The sequence below is a fragment of the Dipodomys spectabilis genome, unplaced genomic scaffold (genome assembly GCF_019054845.1).
Source record: "Dipodomys spectabilis isolate Male_0828 unplaced genomic scaffold, ASM1905484v1 ptg000006l, whole genome shotgun sequence".
Taxonomy (NCBI): Eukaryota; Metazoa; Chordata; class Mammalia; order Rodentia; family Heteromyidae; genus Dipodomys; species Dipodomys spectabilis.
In genome coordinates, this window is record NW_024870683.1 from 15641414 (window position 1) to 15655110 (window position 13697).

The 13697-nt window shown below is 38.9% G+C and overlaps 1 protein-coding gene across 3 annotated transcripts in view; it reads left to right on the forward strand.

Moving 5' to 3' along the window:
• The window catches only part of Slc44a1 (solute carrier family 44 member 1), a 175632-nt gene that overhangs the window by 114979 nt on the left and 46956 nt on the right, over nt 1-13697 (forward strand). For all 3 annotated transcript variants that reach the window (XM_042695029.1, XM_042695035.1, XM_042695026.1), the window contains exon 12: nt 1020-1103. In XM_042695029.1, the coding sequence (XP_042550963.1) occupies nt 1020-1103 (84 nt within the window). The remainder of the gene's footprint in view (nt 1-1019; nt 1104-13697) is intronic.

The window sequence follows — 13697 nt, forward strand, 5'->3', positions numbered from 1 at the left end:
ACGTAAACCCCAAAGACTGCTCCATAGCAAAGGGACAATTGACTGATTGAAAAGAAAAAAAAAGTATGTCACCAATAATTCATACCCTTGACTGTAAAAATGACATGGATTTCAACATAGTTTCGCTCAAAGGCCACCTCTTCCTAGAAAGCTTTTCTTGATTCCTCCCACCACCCAAGCATTTTAATCTCTCTGTTATCCCCCACTTATATAATATTGAGAAGCTATTGTCCATCATTTTCTCTATGCTGAGTACTTTTTTTTTTGTCTCCTATGAGGTTTTATATCCTTGCTGGTTTTATACGTCTATCTGTATCATACATTCAATAGCACTAAACAATGTTGACTTGGTTGATAAAAAATAATTTAGGGGGCTGGGAAGATGGCTCAGTGGTAGAGTGCTTGCCTGTCTCACATGCATGAGGCCCTGGGTTCGATTCCTCAGCACCACATAAGCAGAAAAAGCCAGAATTGGCGCTGTGGCTCAAGTGGTAGAGTGCTCATCTTGAGCTGAAGAGCTGAGGGACAGTGCCCAGGCCTAGAGTTCAAGCCCCATGGCTGACAACAACAACAAAATAATAATAATAATTATTATTATTATAATTATAATAATTTAGACAGCTAGGCAGTGGTGCTCACACCTGTAATCCTAGCTTCTCGGGTAGCTAAGATCTGAGGATTATGGTTACAAGCCTGTCTGAGCAGGAAAGTCTATGGGATTTTTATCTCTATTTAACCACCAAAAAGCCACAATTGGAGCTGTGGCTCAAGTGGTAGACCTCAGGGACAGCATCCAGGTCTTGAGTTCAAGCCCTAGTGCTTGAGCCACAGTTGCTGCTCCAAGGACCAGTACCAAAATAATAATGGCACTAATAATAATAATTCAGACATTATATTTTGAAGGAAAAGAGAATATGGAGATTTTGACATTGTGATTTTTACATTTTTATGTATATTTCAACATATGCAGTCTTCTATGTGATTATTTTTTAACTATTTACTTTCTTCCCTTTGTCCAGGAAAATGCTTGTGCACGATGTGTGCTGAAATCTTGCATTTGTTGCCTTTGGTGTCTTGAAAAGTGCCTAAATTACTTAAATCAGGTAAAATGTTTTAAAGTATAACCGTCATTTTTAAAAACAGGCTTTTGCTTCTTATTCTAAGATGAAATAATTAAATTTGAGCAATATATGCTAATGGACACTTATTTCCAGCTCCCTGGGAAGTAGAGATCAGGAGAACTGTACTTTAAGGCCAGGCTAGGCCAAAAGTTAACAAGATCTCCATCCCAACTAATAATCTGGTTGTGGTGGGGCAGGGAGTTCTAAGTTGGAAGATTGTGGCCCAAGCCTGGATCCCCCCAAAATATGAACCCTTATCTGAACACTAACAAAAGTCCATATAGTTATTATTACTATTGAGCTTTACTTGAAATATGTTCATTTTATGGTATTATATATTTAGCCTTAATCAAATACGTCTATTTCAATTCAATTGTTATTTTTAATTAATATGGTATTAAGATTCATGTTACTTTTAATTTTAATAGGCACAACTCATTGGGATTCATCTCTTTGGAAAGACATTTATCACATCCTATCCTTTCCCTTTCCAGAATGTACTCTAGCTGTCACTTTTGAGTTACTTTAAATGTTGTTTGAATGCTTTAGTTCAGTATATATAGTAGCTGTTGCTACTATCCACTAGTTTTGAATGCTTTAGTTCAGTATATATAGTAGCTGTTGCTACTATCCACTAGTTTTCCAACCAGTGTGGTGCTACTCACTGTGATACTGACCTAAGAAATACTATGAGAGGACGTGGTATTTCTAAGGTTGCCTGGAAGAACTGCTATTTAATAGGCGATAGAGGTAGTTCATAGGGGAGTGGGCTAGACCTCTGTGTTTCCCTTTCTGAACATATAGGACTCACTGTGAAGCATTTTGCTCACCGGTTTTTTTTTCTTTCTTTTTTTGCTACTTTTCCATTCCTTGAAAATCAATCCTAATGTATTGATGCCCTCATCTAATAAGCCAAGAACAAAATTGACTTTCTCACCACTTACCTCTAAGTGATTGACTTTCTCACCACTCACCTCTAAGTATTGTACTTTCCATTCACTGCAGGACAGTCAAGGATGAGAGTCCCATGCCCATGTCATTGATTTTTGCCTGGACTTTGCTCAGTCAGGCTCTTGGCTAATATGAGAAAGAGGGTATGATGTTTCACTAACAAAAGGCATTCTTACCAATCATGATATTCTCTCTGGATGTACAAGTACTTGGAAGCGTATTTAAAAATAATTGTAACACCCGTAGCTACCTGAAAAAAATACTCTCTTTAAAATTTGGTATGAGGCAAAGTCATCCTTGTAACAAAAGGAGATGGACACAGAAAATAAAAATCACTGTGATTAAATTTTGGACCGAGCATTAAGTAGCTTATCTTCATGGAGACAGGCACAGCTAGCTCTCTAGTCTAGCCTTGCTTCCTAGCACCCTCCCCAGGCAGGTTTTGCTTTTGCAGTTTCTAAGTTGTGCCTGGACTGGCTTCTTCCTTCCAACACTGGCTGCTCCCACTGAGCATTAAGGATTCTGTCCAAGTATCACCTCTTAAGACTTTCCTCATCACTGAGCTTCCATGTGCCAGTGTAGACCTCCAAGAAAACACTAAGAAACAGAAACTCCTGTCTTGTCTTTATCTTACTTCACAGAAGAGACTTCAGTGTTATTTGCCTTTCCAGAAGCTAGGAAAATGTGTGTTACCCAACATGTGGTGTTTAAGTAACTTCTGTGTATCAGTGACTGTTTGGATTCAAAAGAATTAACACGGTGATATAAAACTACAGTTAAGACTCTTACTGCAAATAGGCAGTAACAGTGACATAAGAAAGAAAAGAAGATCACAGTAACCAGATGAAAAAAGTGTAGGGTTTTCAGCAAGCTTATTCTAAATTAAAGGCTAAGAAGTGGTTTACTAGCAGTCCTGAGAGATTGCTGTTGTCCATTTTGGACCTACGGTTTATGGAGCATGATATTTGAGGTTCAAGGGAAGCATTAAGGTAGTAATACACAGGTGGCAATGGTTTGGTTTGGAGGCGATTCTAAGTTTCCACTCAGTGGTTCTGTTAGGGAATACGAGGTGCAGCAGTGTGGGACTGCCCATGTGTGGTGTGGTGTGTCTCCTGTGCTCATAGGAATGCCTCATTTGAAATGAGATAAACATATGGAAGGTATTAGGACACTTCCTGCCATGACGGTTGAGCATAAGGACAGGTTACCTGTGGTAGAATGATTTAAACCTCCTTCCTGTGAGATGTTGCAGATTTGGTAGCCACCCATCTGTTTGAAGTCTTCAACATGATGGGATCATGGCAGTTCTGAGTAGGTCACCTCCAAAGACATTTTCTCTTAAATCCCCCAATATACTAGGAAGTAAGAACAGATGGGCTGCTGCCCAGAGGGCCCTCTTCTCAGTGTTGTCAAACCTATTGGTCATTTCTATGCTTAGCATCCTGAGCTATAGCTGATTCATCCACACGAGAGGCAGCTCATGTTGCATTTTGTTTCCATTATCAATCACCAGCTCCTGAATATAGAGGTCCTTTTTTTGCCACCCCTGTAAGAGTGAGCCCCATTTTTAGAGTCTTCTTGGAGTAATGGGTAGTGGAGAGTGCAGATGTTGATGATGTGTTTCATCTCAACACTGCAACTCTTAATCAGGCACAGGGAAACCTCTGAGTGTCAGTGTTCCTCCTCTGTAAGTGAGGACCTGTCCTCATAAAACTTAGATAAGGATGAAAAGCAATAGGTAATCAACTCTTTCTTATAATGCCTGTTTATAATGCCTAGCTCTAGGTGAATTTTAGGAAGTATTCTCATTCTCTCCATTCCTTTCTTTTTTTTTTTTTCTCGGTCGTGAGGCTTGAACTCTAGGCCTGGGCGCTGACCCTCAGCTCTTCAGCGCAAGGCTAAGCACTCTACCACTTGAGCCACAGCGCCACTTCTGGCCTTTTCTGTTTATGTGGTGCTAAGGGATTGAACCCAAGGCCTCATGCATGCGAGGCAAGCACTCTACCACTGAGCTACCTTCCCAGCCCCAAAGGTTTTTCTTTTTTTTTTTTTTAAGCAAACTCCTATTCAAGCTTGAGAGTAGTGGTATCTAAGAAAACTATGGGAAAGATAATCCAAAATATAATTTTAGAAATAACTTCCTATTCCCTACTAATAAATTAATAGTGTCAAAATACTAAAGCAGAATTTAGAGAGCCAAGATGAAAACAAACCTTTATAGATTCCTTTCTTTTTCTCAGGGGAGTAGAGACTGTTAACTTTTTTGTTTAGAAATGTACTCAGTTGTTTTAGGATCAAGTAATGATTCATCTAGCCCTTTTCTGTATAAAATACCAATTTATTTATATAGTACTAAGCTCTTACATATCTTGCCAGAATTTGTGCCTGAACTTTCTTTTCCATACCATTGTTATTATACAAATACTGCAGTATTTAAATATTATTGATTGTATCTTATGATACAGTTCCTCTCATTCTTATTTTTCAGAAATTCTTTGTTGGGCTAGGAGTGTGGCCAGGTGGTAGAATGCCTGCTTATCAGGCATAAGGCCCTGTGTTCATACCACTGTGCCACAAAACAAGCAAACAAACAAAATCTTGTGTAGGCTAGGTGTGGTGACACATCCCTGTAATCCTAGCTAACTCAAGAAGCAGATACAGGAGTATTACAGCTCATGGCCAGCCTGGGCAAAAAAGTCAATGAGACCTTCATTTTAACAAATAAGCTGAGCATGATAGTATGCACCACAATCTGTTATTCTGAAAGCATAGGTAGGGGATAGCAATCTGGGTTGGCTTGTGGCAAAAAGGGCTAAGGTATGACTGCCTATGCAGTGTGAGGCTTTGAGTTTAAACCCAGTTTAAACCCAGTACTGTCCCCCACTGATTCTTGTCAGATCACTTGTTTACTCTCTGATGTTATATTTAGACAATAGAGTACAGTGAAATAGTGATACTAATGATATTGCTGTCTAACATAGAGCATTGACTGTGTCAGGCATAATGCTTCATGCTTTGCCTGTAGACAACCCGATTTAGAATTCTGCTTTGTCCGTATTCTTTAGAAGGTGGTTAACACTCATGAGTTAGTTATGTTCTATTGTGGTGTTTTGCCCCATTTCTTCTTCGTTGTCATTATCTTCCTCCTCCTCCTCCTCCTCCTCCTCCTCTTCTTCTTCTTCGTCTTTGTCTTGTCTTCTTCATCTTCTTCGTCTTTGTCTTCTTTGTCTTCCTCTTCTTTGTCTTCATCTTCTTCGTCTTCCTCCTTTCCTCCTCTTCCTCTTCTTCCTCTTCTTCCTCTTCTTCCTCTTCTTCTTCTTCTTTTTTTTTTTTGTGCCAGTTCTGGGGCTTGCACTCAGGTCCTAGGCACTGTGCTTGGGCTTCTTTTGCTAAAGGCTCGCACTCTACCACTTGAGCTACCATGCCACTTCCAGCTTTTTCTGTTTATGTGGTACTGAGGAATCAAACTCAGGGTTTCATGCATTCTAGGCAAGCACTCTACCACTAAGTCACATTCCCAGCCTACCCTTTCTGTTCTTTAGCTGTCTTTCCTGACATGTGCCTGAGCAGGGATGGAAAACTCAATACAAATGCAAGGGCCAATTGAAGTAATGAAAGGAACTGGTAACAGAGATACTAATGTAAGAGAAAATGCTGGAGACTGTGGTGAATTGGAGAGCTCAGATTTCTTCTAAAGAAAGTAGATTTTATTCAAGGTCCTCTAGTCTATGCTGTGTGTGAATTTACAGTTTCTAGCTTTCCAGATAAGCCAGAAATCTAGATGTTTACATTTTGTCTCTTGCTATGTAAATATTGACAACCACTTTTTTAAAAAGTTGAGTGAGCCAAAAATCTAAGCTCTTGGTTTAGACAGTGTCAGCTATACATGGACTACCAGTGTGTTGCCTCTGCTTTGGAGAATTTATGAAACAATAATAAACAGGGAAGTTGAGAAAGCCATTTGCTATTTATAACAGAGGTGTTAGAACTTTGCAAACAGAGCTGCTTTTTGTTCTGTAGGTGCTAAACACAACATGAAGGTGAAGATACATCCAGTCTAACAGTATTCACTTTAGGAAAAGAGATTGTTGCAATGAGAATGTTTTCTGCTGGTACTAGGTTGCTTATTCCTTACTTTATTTGAACACCAGTTGGAGACAGTCATTGTGCGTGTTTTCTGATTGAAGAGCTCTTAAAATTATAAAGCTTTTCTCTACATAATGTGAGGAGTTTATAGAGAATCACTTTTGAGTTCAGTGCCAAGTACCTGATACCATACTAAGCATACTTGACATACATTATAATCTCCCCACAGTTCCCCCAAGGAAGGCCTTGTTTCCTGTTTCATGGATGAGAACTAGGACTCTGCTTCTCATCTGTGAGAACATAGCATTGTGACCATCTGCTATAACATGTTTTGTACACATTCTTAGTAGTTCTCTAAGTTTCATCACACAAAATTACTAACAGGTCACTTTGTTTAAAAGACATTGTTTTTTTAAAGATTCTGAGATGGTGGTCATTCTTAGTCCTGCTTTCTGGCATTGATAAGTCTCAAGCATGTGTCTTTTGGGAAGGTACCGGATGTTGAAACGTGCTGGACTCTATGGGTAGTTCAGTTCAAGATAAGGAAGGTTGCCTGATAAGGTGGCCGGACTCAAAACTCTACCTTAGTTGTCCGTATTAGAAAGCTCAGTTATTAGGGAAAGCAAGAATATAAAATTTCATAATAATCTTCACACTGTTGTAAGGTGAATTATCCCAGAAGCCACATTTTGGAAGATAGGATACTGGAGTCTTTATTATACAGTTAGCAAGCTGCAGGCCGCCACTTGTTACAAAGGCTTCACCTCCAAATACACTTAACACGGTTAGGAAATAGGTCAGAGAGGAAAGAAACAACAAAACCAATACCAAGAAACCAATTCTGCTCCAATGGAGAGCTGAATTGAGACCCCAGGATGACCAGAGATGAGCCAGGAGACAGGACACAAGAGACGATCATAGAGACACATGTGGCATGGCGTAATGACATTAGGCTGCTCTGGACCTAATTAGGGTCTGAGCAGAGGGCAAGTCCACAGGAAATTCCCAGTCCCGGGCCCTGGACTGACAGGCTCAGTAACCTATCAGCCAAGTACCCACCCCTGCTTCCCAGGTGTTTCCTTCCCCTCAGCATGAACAGAAGATGCCAGATTTTATCATCCACCATGTGGCCAATATGGCACCCACCAGACCTGACCTCCTTTACTTCTGCATGTGTCCTTTCACACCAGGAAATGTGGACATAGAGGGAAATTTCTGTGGTCTGATGTCATCTTCAGCACATTTTTCTTCCTGAAGAGAAGGCCATCTTGAACTTTGTGTGCTTCCCAGTCCTGGGAGTAAAGAAGTTAGAATATCCATCTGTGTCTTCTCAGTTACCATGAAGACCAAATAGTTCTAAAGATCTTGAGGAATGCTGCCAAGGAGGCAGTATTTGAAAGGTGATATCCTACCCTAGAATGGGGTGGAGAAAAGGAAAAATTTACATAGGCTTCTGCTCTAAAAGTAGATGGATGCCCTGGGTTCAATTCCTCAGCACCACATAAGCAAAAAGAAAAAAGCCGGAAGTGGCGCTGTGGCTCAAGTGGTAGAGCGTCTAGCCTTGAGCTGAAGAGCTGAGGGACAGCGCCCAGACCCAGAGTTCAGGCCCCACCACCAGACCCAAAAAATAAAAAAAAAAATAATAAAATAATAAAAGTAGATGGATGGGGCAGAGTGTGGTGACACAAAAGAGTTAAGAGCAAGAATAATAATTCTCAAATGAATTCAAAGCACTCACAGTTTAATTAGAAGTTTTGGGCACTCTGCTGTAGTCAGCTGACATGAAGAGAATGAGAATATGTGGAACCTCCCTTGCTTTTGTCTCCCATTTCAAGGAGGCTCATGGTGAAATTGGAAAGGGTAGAACAATACCATTCAGATGAGTTGTTTCTCATTTGAGAGGAGGGGGCCTCAGACAGACTTAGTTGATAGAAATGGGTTGTCTAATTTCATTGACTCTAGACAATATAATGCTTTTTAAATCAGTATTATAAATCATAATCACTACAGCTAATATTGAAAAGTATTTTTCTCTTAAAATTCTATTACTAGTAACTGGTTCATTAATCTCTTAATCATATCTTAGAATATAGGAAATAAGAGATTTCTCTTCAGGGGAGTTAAATACCAGATTACTAAATTAGTGATCAATTCTGTCAGCTAAATTGTTGAACACAGGCATTATAATGAGAGGGCTGAGGGTGTGAGTAGTAGAATACTTGCCTAGCATGTGTGAGGACCTGGGTTTAATCACCAATACTATTCAAAAAAAAATTTGAGAGAGAGAGAGGAAGAAGAGGGAAGGAAGAAAAATGAAAGTGTAAGTTGTAAAAGTTATTAAAACTTAAAATGAGCACACGAAAGTTTTCATTTCAAAAAAATTAAGATATGTCCAATAGACTGTAAACAAAGTTAAAATTGATCTTTAGCCATACTATATAGAACAGATCAGCAAAAAGAATAAAAAAGCAAGTAATGTGGCCTTTATTGGCCATATAGTCTCTGTCATAAGTGCTCAATTCTGCCAAATAAGCAGAGCTGCATTCCAGTAAAATTTTATTTATACAGTGGTCAGCAGGCCAGATAGGGTCCTTCTCGGAGCTTTGACCCCTCCCTGCTCTAGAATAAAAGTTTAAATGGATATTTTTGTGAGCACTTGGCAAACTAGTGAGAACTGGGGCCGTTCTGTTCTTTGAAAATGGGTCTGGCTGGAGGAGTTTTTCTGTGTCTTTCTCAGCAGTGTTACTGTAAAACAAGGTCAAAAGTATAGTTTATTTTTACTTCCTTGAGACATTTTGCAGAACATTTCACAGAGAAGCCAGCCTGACCACAAAGCAACATAGGTTGCGTGGTTTTCCTCATTTGTGGTAACTAGAATGCACCTATAAATCTACAAGTAAGTGCACTGGATGGTAAAAGAAAAAAGAAATACACTGGGACATGATAAATTGTACAGGTCTCTAGTCATTCACACAGAATGAGACCAAAGGAGGATATTTTCAGGACAAGATCACATAGGTTCAATAGCTATATGCATCTGATCATATAAAATAATATTTATCAAAGTGAACTCAGGAAATGGAAACAAAGTGGTTTTTTTAAATTTTTCTTTCTTGCTGTTTTTGTTTTCTTTTCCTTTTGTTTGTTCATTTATCTCTTTGGGAGAGTAATGAGGGGCACAGAAATGGTGGGACAAAAGGTAAACAAATGCAAGCAGTGATACTCACTAGACTATGTTGAAAATGAACTATACAACTTGTGAGTGGAGACAGGAGGGAAAAACTGGGAGAAAGGTAAGAGGTGGCATTGTTCAAAAAGAAATGTACTCTTTGCCTGACTTTTGTAACTGCAACCCCTCTGTACATCACCTTTAAAATAACAATAAATATTTTTTTAAAAAATTTTTGTAGAAAATGGGGGGAAATATTGTGAAGAACTACAGTCAAATAGTTAACTAGTTCCTGCTGTCTTATAACAGGTTAAAAAAAATCAACTGGCAGATGATGATATAAGAAAGCAAGTAGTAAATGAATGGATGCTAGCAGAAAAACTCAATATGTGATTTCTTTAAAATATTTTATATTTTTAACTGTTGATATAAACACAATGTACTTATACATTCTCATAGAGTGAAATTCTACATAACAAAATCATATATCTCTCAAAGTACCCTGTCATATCCTGCTGTTCCATCACTGAAAAACAAAAAAAGGTTAAAGGACCTTGGGTAGTAATCTACTCTATAAGGTTCTTATTCTTCAGCTCTGAAATGTTATATATTTTTAATGAATTTCATCAGATAATTGCAAACTAAGTATGATAACTCATACTTCTCTATACTAATCCTAAGAACTAACCATGTAAAACTAGAATATTCATGAATGTCTCTCCCAAATTCAGTCTTTAAAACTTCATAGGAAGCCCTTCATATTCAACAGTTTTTTGATTATTACAATATTTGGGGCTCACTGACAACTTAAGTCAGCACTAAAATTCCTCAGGGCCAAAAGTTTTAGTCACAACTATCCACTTTCCCTTCCTCATACTCAGGTTTATCAATGTTGAAATGCGTGTTTACACTTCACAGAAGATGGTAATGCTGCTCTCCAATGTTATAGAAAAAGGAATGGAAAGAATATATTAAGAGTTTGTAAGTAGTGGTTCAGCAACAGAAGCACCTAGGTTTATTTTATTTTTTTATTTTTATTTTTTTCAAATTTTTTATTGTGATTAAGTGGTTGCATAATTCCCCAAATTTCACAGTATTGTGGAATAGTGATGCTCAGTTAAAGTCACACATTCTAACTTTCCTGGAGCAAATTGTCTATCACAGTCTATAACACTTAGGAGTTCTATGAGTTTTGCGATAGTTATTTCTTCCACATTGGGTGGTATGTACATTTCTTTTGTTTTGCATAGCATCAGCTGTTCCCTCTTTCCCACTTGTTCCCTCCCTCCCATCACTGTTGTTGAGTTGCTTAGTTCATTTTGGTCAATGTCCAGTGCAGCTGATGGGTCCCGCTGTTATATGTTTTTCCCTGATTCCCTCTAGTTCTGTGTCATCTTCCTAGTTCCCCTCTGGTGTATGCATATATACCATACATGTGATCAGCAGCATGGGGTTATTTAGTAGTGATTCAACCAGATGAGTGGAAGTCCTTTGTTTCTTAAGTCTTGTTAATTTTGTCGTATCACCTTACATTTTGGATTTAACATCGACTTATCAGGGAGACCACGTACCGTTTGTCTCTTTGCTCTTGGCTTACCTTGTTCAACATGATTCCTTCTAGCTCCAGCCATTTCCCTGCAAATGCCATTATTTTGTCCTTTCTAATGGCTGCATAATATTCCATTGTGTATAGATACCACAATTTTTGGATCCATTCATCTGTGGTGGGGCATCTGGGTTGTTTCCATATCCTGGCTATTGTGAACAGTGCTGCAATAAACATGGAGGTGCATGTGTCCTTGTATACTGGTTCCTGTTGTTCAGGATAGATGCCTAGAAGTGGTATGACTGGGTCATAAGGGAAGTCAATATTTAGCTTTCTGAGGCCCCTCCAGACTGCTTTCCAAAGTGGTTGTATAAGTGTACATTCCCACCAGCCGTGTAATAGGGTTCCTCTTTCTCCACATCCCCTCCAGCATTTGTCGTTGGCTGACTTGAGGATGTGGGACATTCTGACTGGGGTAAGGTGGTATCTCAGGGTTGTCTTTATTTGCATTTCCTTCACAACCAGGGATGGTGAACATTTCCTCATGTGTTTCTTTGCCATTTTTATCTCTTCATCTGAGAAGTCTCTCTTTAGTTCCCTTGCCCATTTAGTAATTGGTTTGTTAGGTTTGGGAGGGATTAGTTTCTTGAGTTCCCTATATATACTGGATGTTAACCCCTTGTCTGATACATTGCTGGTAAATATTTTTTCCCAATTAGTTGGTTGTCTTTTCTAGCTTGGTTGCTATAGCTTTAGTTGTGCCGAAGCTTTTTATTTTAAGGTAGTCCCATTTGTCGAGTCTCTCTCCAATTTGTTGTGACCCTGGGACTCTGTTCATGAAGTTCCTTCCTGTGCCTATAAGATCAAGTGTCTCTCATACTCTGTCCTGCAGTAGTTGCAGAGATTCAGGTTTAATGTTAAGGTCTTTAATCCATTTTGAGTTGATGTTGGTGCATGATGATAGGCTGGGGTCCACTTTTAGTCTTCTGCATGTGGCCACCCAGTTTTCCCAGCACCAGTGGTTGAAGAGGCTGTGTTTCTTCTATTGTATGTCTTTGGCTCCTTTGTCAAATATCAGTTGTCTGTAGGCATGTGGATTTATTTCTGGATCGTCTATTCTATTCCATTGGTCTTCGGGTCTGTTTTTGTGCCAGTACCATGCTGTCTTTTTTATTATGGCTCTATAGTAGAGTTTGAAGTTCGGCATGGATACCCCTCCCATGTTGTCTTTATGCCCTAGAATTGTTTTGGCTATTTTAGGTCTTTTGTTGTTCCATATGAATTTTTGGACTGTTTTCTATATTTCAGAGATGTACGTCATTAGGATTTTAATAGGAATTGCACTGAATTTTTATATTAATTTTGGCAGTATTGCCATTTTCACTATATTAAGTCTGCCTATCCAAGAGTATGGAGGTCTTTCCATTTCCTAGTGTCTTCAGTAATTTCTTTCTTTAAATTTTTATAGTTTTCATTAAATAGTTCTTTTATATCTTTAGTTAGGTTAATTCCTAAGTATTTTATTTTTGGGGAGGTTATTGTGAATGGGGTTGCTTCCTTTATTTCCCTCTCTGCTTGTACATTGTCAGTGTACAGGAAGGCAACTGATTTTTATGGGTTGATTTTTGTATCCTGCTACTTTGCTGAAGTGATTTATGATTTCTGTGAGTTTGGGGATGGAGTTTTGGGGATTGTGAAGGTATAGTATCATGTTGTCTGCAAAAAGGGATAGTTGAACTTCTTTGCCAATGCGGATCCCTTTGATGTCTTTTTCTTGCCTTATTGCTCTGGCTAAGGGTTCCAGGACTATATTGAAGAGGAATGGAGACAGAGGACATTCTTGCCTTGTTCCTGATTTTAGGAGAATTGGTTGTAGCTTTTCCCCATTAAGTATAATATTGGCTATTGGTCTATCGTAAATGGCTTTTATTGTTTTAAGAAATGTTCCTTCTATTCCTATTTTCTCCAGAGCTTTTAGCATGAATGAATGTGAATTTTATTAAAGGCCTTTTCTGCATCTGTGGAGATAATCATGTGATCCTTGACCTTGGCTCTGTTGATGTGTTGGATTACATTTACTGATTTATGTATGTTAAACCATCCCTGCATCTCTGGGATGGAGCCTACCTGGTCGTAGTGTATGATGTGTTTCTGGCACCTAGGTTTAAATGAAGTCCCTCCCATGTCTGGGACTCAGTATTACAAAAGACTGAAAGTTCTCAGCACAATTGTCCTAAATAAGGGAGAGGAACTGATTATCAGCAATACATTAATTTCTATAACGGAAAAGCCCAGAAAGCTGGCTTACTCCTAATCCAAACTTGTAATGCCTTCCCTTGACACTGATTTAGCAGGACTTCAACTTGGGCTTTCACCCCTACTTTCACAAAGTGACTTCCAGCAGCTTTTCCTATTATGTTGGCAAAAGACCTTTGCCCATTCACACATGCAAGTCTTTCAAGAAAACCTTTGGGAGGGAAAAGAAACCTCTTTTCCATCAAAGCCCCAGGGAACATAACTTTACTTTCATTAGCTGTAAGTAGTTTATGTATCAACACCTAAAGACTAGGTTCAAGTCAATGAAGACCCACCCTCAGGGCAGAGTTAGTATGAACTCTACTTATTAGACTACTACTTAGTACTTATTACTTACTATTAGACTAATGAGGAAGGAGGTTTTCTCTGGAGGACTGAGGTCCTGAATCCATGGGGGGAGGGGATGGGTAAAACCTGCATAATAAAATAGTTATCTACTATGTAGCTATGGGAAATGACAAAATAGAAGAAAAGTCACCAGAGCAGAGCTGGTGGGTGTTCCAGACGA